We start from the raw sequence: 6,151 nt of genomic DNA, 5'->3' as shown, positions 1-6,151 counted from the left end.
AAGTTTCCTTCATGGCAGAAGATTACTCATCACTTGAGGGCTTAAATGTGCTCCCCTCACCAATCTTGTAAACATGCTGACCTTTCCTTTGCAGACTTTAGTATTGTATACATTAATAAACATTTTATAACACTGAAATTGTTTTGTTTGTTTTCTTTTAATCTATGTTAAGGTTAAACACGATAATGGTGTAGATCTTACATAGAGGTAGGTAAAGATTATCTATTGTGCTTTTCCTTGTTTTTCTGTCAAACTTGTGTGAATGCACATATAAAATACGACTATAGTTGTAAATAATGAGGTATGCAGTGTGTACAAGTAATCCTTGCTCTTAGATCTGTATGAGGTCATTAAAAGCAAGTATTCCTAAATGTTTATAGATAGCTCAGGCTTAAAGTTGCTTTTCAAACCACCTGGAGATGGCCATTCAGAAGCAAGCTACCCTTTTCAGCGAGAGAATGTATTAAGGGCCTCCATATGACCCAGTATAAGATGAATATGCATTATTGTGAAATGTGAATCCTACAAAGCTAGTAGAGTCCTAGTAGTAAGTCTCCTTTAATTCAATACCTTTGACCTAAAATTGCGTAGAAAACATGTAGGCTAGTTAAGCTTGTTGCTGACAGGGCTGTATGGTTGTTTAGTTTTGTCATAGGGCTGGAATCTAGTACACTTTAGAGCAGGCAGGGCTGTGTATCACCCATATCTGAAAGGAGTGGCGAGGTTACTCAACCCTTATTTACACAGTGTGGATTCATGATACAGAGATTAGATCAGATTATTCATTCTCATTCTATATAAACAACAAAATCCAGGTTGGTTGTGGTTTAATGTTGCGCAGCACCTTAGACCAACCTTAACCCCCGATCCCTAGCACTAACTATTGACTTTATATATTAACCATTGACTTTATATACACTAGCACTGAGTAGCAAGATCAGTAATCAGATACTGTAGAAATACAAATTTCCATTAATTTGGATTGCACAGTAACATAAGATCACATTATTCCTTTAACACAGTTTAATCCAATTAAAACGGAGACTAACCAAAATGTTCTGTAGAAGCGATTCGCAATAAAAACCCTTTTGATTTTAATTTTGATTTCTACCAATAAAGTGAGGGAATCTTCCTGTTAATAAGAGGACATCGATACCGGCATTTCCTTTGCCAACAATAAACTTTGGAAGGAAATTTCCACAGCAGTCGTAACCTTACTTTTATTACTGTCCGATACAACGTTTATAAAATCCACAAGAAAAAACTTATTTAAGATCACTATATTTTACGCAGCTCTTTTGCGTACATCGTTAAAACGTCTAATGAGCTTTATTTCTCCGACGTTTGTGAGCGAGCGAGCGAGCGGGGTGTTTTGATGGTGTTTGTCTCCCTCCTATGTCCGAAATCAAGCAAACACCCTGCGCTTCTTCCACCGCCCCATCCTTCTTCTCGTTCACTGCACAGTAGTAAGTAGCACGGTAGGAAACGCAACTGTTTGTTTGCACAATTCAGCCAAATATATATGTAACGTAAACGCTCGGCAGTGCTTATGTTTATAGTGAAAAAGATATGTGGGACCAGATTGTATAGTCACGGTGGCCGAGAGGTTAAGGCGTTGGACTCGAAATCCAATGGGGTTTCCCCGCACAGGTTCGAATCCTGTTCGTGACGATAAAACTTTTGATTGCCACAAATTTCTTCTTATAAAACACGCTCACACTCAATCGTTCAGAAACTTGTCAAACTGGACCCAATTTATTGATTTAATACAATGTGTGTCCCCGAAGGGTTACCCACGATACCTAGTGCTAAATGACGGATTCTACACTCTGAGTGAAATCTGTGTTTAAACTGGGACACCTTGAAGACAAAAACAACGATAAACCGAGATTAGTAAAACGGATGCGACATTATTAAAAATAAATAAATAAGCAAACCACCGTTCGTTTTACGGTTGATAGTAAACTCACATTTCCTCTCGTCTCGCGTTGTTTGTGAATGGAATTCATTTGCTATGGTAAAAACCAACTGCTTTCATTTGCAACTCTAAACAGCTAGGTTTTGTGCCTTTTTATGGTTTTGGATGCAGTATCTTACAAGAATACAACTATACAATTGTTCTCTATATATTGATTTGTCTATATAAAATCACATTAAAATATACTTTTACGAATATACCCCTTCGCCGTGTAGAAAAATGGAATCGTCCGGTGGAGATAAAACTGACCGGCAGTACAGCTGACGTAGTTTTTGGGGCATTGTTCAGGAAGGTTAAACCGTGTAGTTGGCAGTGTGTACAGTTTTTTTTTTTTTTAAAAAAACAGCGTTTTGGGGGCCGTAGTATTTAGGGATTAATACTTCGGACGTTTAACAATAAGTGTTGTTCGAACAACAGCAACGCTACTGGGGCTACAGATAGTTAAAAATAGACACACTAGTCGTATAACAAAGCATTTGGCCAGACTGCGCGCTAACAAGGCTAACAGTTCTTTATACTTACAAAAGGCACACAAAGGAAATGCGGTCGATTAGTTTAAAAGCATTAAAAAGAAGTGTCTAAATGATCGAGTGGGTCTACTAAAAAAGGCTAGAAGTACAGGCAGCACATTAAGCTGTAATGTAACTTGCAGTCAGTGGAGTGGTATTTGTTAAAACAGGAACCTCAGATTGAACCAGGGATTCTGGATTTGTCAGCCTATTGGTATCTGATTTCGAAACATCGTTTTGAGTACTTGACAGCTACTTTGCAACGGATTCTACGTTAGCTAATTTTATGAGAAGAATGAAGCTGACATTATGGCGATAATCGCGAAAAACGAGATATCCAGACACTCGTATTCTGAAACTAAAATAAGGTAGCTAACTGGGAGCTAGCAAACATTTAGCGAATTGTTCCTTAGCGGAGCTATCTTGTCACCCTGCTAGTGTCAGTTAGCTGTAAAGAGTATAGTTGTCCTTCACCACTGTCACAAGCGTTTGTGTTAAGTTTAATGTGGGTTATCTAAGGCGCTGGTCCCCTGTGTTTTATGTTATAAACAGTTAAGATACGTGTTAGAAGTAGCAAGGCTGACAGGCTAACTAGTTAGCTAAGCTGAAGCTAACGGTTTTAGCTCCCCATTACATAGTAACGACAGTTATAGCTGCTGAGTTTGAGTGACAGGAAGAGAGACATCAGTGGTCCGTTTTTTCCACCCTCGACACTAATAATGGCAGCACCAACAAACGAGGCCTTGTTTTTGATAAAGGATGTGAAGCCTGGCTCGAAAAATTTGAATATCGTGTTCATCGTTTTGGAAATAGGTGAGTAGTTGGACTGTGAGGCTATAGCGGTCTCTCCCTACATCAACTCGTGCTCCTTTTTCTTAAAGGGACCGGCAGCTTTGCTGTGAAAGCCATGAGAGATACAGCCTAAATACAGTGAGGCTTTGATTTAATACTGTTCTATGTGAAAGTTGAGAGTTGGCCTCTGGTAGAGCTATTTGTACCTTGAGTCTTTTTTTCTTTTTTTTTTTGTTAGGTCGAGTAACCAAAACGAAAGATGGCCATGAGGTGCGCTCATGCAAGGTGGCAGACAAGAGCGGTAGCATAGCTATCTCCGTTTGGGATGAACTCGGCAGCCTTATTCAGCCAGGGGACATCATCAAGCTAACCAGAGGGTAAGACTGCGGATGTAGAAATCTTCAATGTTGCCAGAGAGATCGGTGTTTGCATATTTTGTATGTCTGCACCAGTTTAACCTGGTATTTCTCTGCTAGCTATGCATCTATATGGAAAGGCTGCCTGACCTTATACACTGGAAGAGGAGGAGATCTACAGAAGATTGGAGAGTAAGTAGATGGTCACACACATCTATTTATGTAATGCTCCGGTCTCTCTTGGAATTCTGCTTAGCGTATCACTCTGTTCCAGAGTCATGCTTTGTAAAATGTAATGGTAAAACATTTTTAGTTTTAGGCAGTTTTAAAACACAGTCAAGCATTTTAATGCATTTCACAAAATATGATTGGAGCATTTTTGAAGTTTATTTCTAAAGCGAATAAAATTTCATTTTATAAGTTTGCACACTGACCTCTACTACAGTACAGTTTGTGGTTGTTACAGTCTGGCTTTCCCTTGGCTGATAAAGTGTGAATAGTGGGGCATTTCTTCATAAGGATGAGTGCAATACAGCTGATGGCTGAAACGATCATACAAGATGATTAAATGTTCTCTAATATCTTTCCAGATTCTGTATGGTGTATTCAGAAGTGCCCAACTTCAGTGAACCAAACCCAGAGCTGCTAGCCCAAGCAAACCAGCAAAACAAGTCTGTGAGTACTCTTAGGAAACTGGCCAGCTGGTGCAGACCCCTCAAGAACACTTTGGTTGTCCTGTTCTCACGCAGATCTGTGCATTTCCCCAAATAAATCAAGCTAAACTATCTTCTGCAAGCTTTCTGCATGCCTCAGTCTAAGTGAAAATATATTTAAGGTGGCCTTCCTCTTTGTCTACCAGGGGAAGCCTGACCAGAATCAGAGGGGGAACTCTCCACCCAATCAGAATTCAGGTACATCTGCTCCACCAGGTCAGTGTATTTTCCTAATGCAAATTTTGAGTTAACCACAAGCTGACTGATGACTTGTGTGCATGTGTTATGTAATTGTACACTTTGATGCTAACATTGGGTTTGTTGTTGTAGTCACCTGCATTTACAAAGCTTTATGTCTGTACTGATGGAGCCTCAAAAACTCAGATTCCAGACAGGGACTGGCATAAGGCGAAGCAGCTAAAAGAAGTTCGTCTGTCATCAATTGAATTATTCACAAATGTGCTTAATAATCTTTTAAGGGATGAAAAGGCTGGCATTTCAAGGGTTATGTAATTTTCTCACTTAGTTTAGTTTTAACTAGAGTTAAAACACAACTTGGTGGTAAAATAAAGAAAATACACCAAACATGAGGTGGCAATCATGAGCTTGCTTCTAACAAATGACTCATGTTGTGATTTTAAAAGGAAGAAGGTGACATGTTAAAACAAAACACACTTCAGTCGCACCCACAAATGTGAGACAAAAAACAGAAATGAGTGAGGACTGACTCATGTTTCTAACCTGCAGGTAACGGTGCCATGCCGCCATATGCCAACAATAATCAACCACCTGGTGCACCCCGTGACCCCACGTTTGGGAACGTCGGGCGGCCCAATGGACGGTCGCCTGGCAACGGTGCCCCTTCGGTTACTGCTGCTGGAGCCCCACCAGCTACAAAGTCCTCAGTTACAATTAGCAACGGCAGGGACCCACGACGTGCCAAAAGATGAAATTGGGGGTTAGAAGGTGCAGGGGAGGGTGGTATGTGAGAAATCTATGGACGTCACCATTTACCCCCCTCTTACAGCTTTCCGACCTGTCTGCCCCGTCTTCATCACAGCCTGTGTTGGCTATAAAAAAACAAAAAAAACCAAACAACTGACTACTTGCAGAATTTCTTTCTTTTTTAATCCAGGCTAACATGATCAGATGTGTCGTCTGTCATCCGTAGTGCAGGTAGTGCTCTCATAAGCAGCACAGTGTGATTATGATCTACCACTTTATGCGTTTTCAGGGCTTCTTAGATAGTCGCGACCTGGTGTGGCTGAGGTGTGGGCAGCTTCCCAGTCTGCACCCTTCTTCTTCAAGTTGCCAGTTCTGTGCCAGTGTTACCCCCCCCAACTCCCAAACAAACACCAACCTGAACCCTTGCCCTCTTCATGTTCTTTAAAACTATACACCCTACTTGAACACTTGATGCACTTTCTTCTCTTAATTTATGTCGAGGCTTAGCTGTCATTTAATTCAGGAAATCAGTTTCTGCTTTATTTAGTTTTTTAGAGGAAAAAAAAAGGCCTTAAGTTGTGAAAATAAGTAGTTGAACTGACTGCCCACGTGAAACTCTTCAAACCAAACTGTTTTCTGAAGTGACTGTGTGAAAGGAAAGGTGTTAGTTTTGAGTTTTAATTATTGGTAGGTAGACTGATAGTGAACGGTTTCTTTTTTTCTTTTCAATAAGACATGTTTTGTTGATTTCTTTCTTTCTCTTTTTCTTTGTTGGCCATCAACTGTACCTTTAGGGACCACTTAAATACTGGCAAAAACAGTTCACCAAATAAATTTTAGAGCAATTTTCTGTCACAT

The 6,151-nt window shown here is 40.1% G+C and overlaps 1 protein-coding gene and 1 non-coding gene across 2 annotated transcripts; both read left to right on the top strand.

Annotated features, from left to right (window-relative positions):
• The first annotated feature begins 1,589 nt into the window (after nt 1-1,589).
• trnas-cga (transfer RNA serine (anticodon CGA)) lies at nt 1,590-1,671 on the top strand. Its single transcript has one exon. It is a non-coding gene; the product is annotated as a tRNA-Ser (tRNA).
• A 564-nt stretch (nt 1,672-2,235) lies between these two features.
• Nucleotides 2,236-6,148, top strand: nabp1a (nucleic acid binding protein 1a). The gene is made up of 6 exons (XM_086266503.1): nt 2,236-3,300; nt 3,518-3,656; nt 3,756-3,827; nt 4,226-4,310; nt 4,495-4,564; nt 5,096-6,148. Exons 1-6 carry the CDS (start codon nt 3,207-3,209, stop codon nt 5,296-5,298), a joined length of 663 nt encoding a protein of 220 aa, XP_086122629.1. The 5' UTR covers nt 2,236-3,206; the 3' UTR covers nt 5,299-6,148.
• Nucleotides 6,149-6,151: the final 3 nt, after the last annotated feature.

The sequence above is a fragment of the Aulonocara sp. 'chitande type north' Nkhata Bay genome, linkage group LG16 (assembly GCF_057382095.1).
Source record: "Aulonocara sp. 'chitande type north' Nkhata Bay isolate Kocher_YH1m ecotype deep benthic linkage group LG16, A_spYH_male_GT1.1, whole genome shotgun sequence".
NCBI classification, from domain to species: domain Eukaryota; kingdom Metazoa; phylum Chordata; class Actinopteri; order Cichliformes; family Cichlidae; genus Aulonocara; species Aulonocara sp. 'chitande type north' Nkhata Bay.
Note: the sequence above shows the minus strand (reverse complement) of the source record. Positions and strands in the feature narration are given on the sequence as shown.

Excerpts from the sequence above, each read along its gene's own strand:
- nabp1a (XM_086266503.1), top strand. The coding sequence starts at position 3,207 with ATGGCAGCACCAACAAACGAGGCCTTGTTTTTGATAAAGGATGTGAAG. Across the intron at positions 3,301-3,517 it reads GTTCATCGTTTTGGAAATAG|GTCGAGTAACCAAAACGAAA; the intron begins GTGAGTAGTTGG and ends TTTTTTTGTTAG. Across the intron at positions 4,565-5,095 it reads AGGTACATCTGCTCCACCAG|GTAACGGTGCCATGCCGCCA; the intron begins GTCAGTGTATTT and ends TCTAACCTGCAG.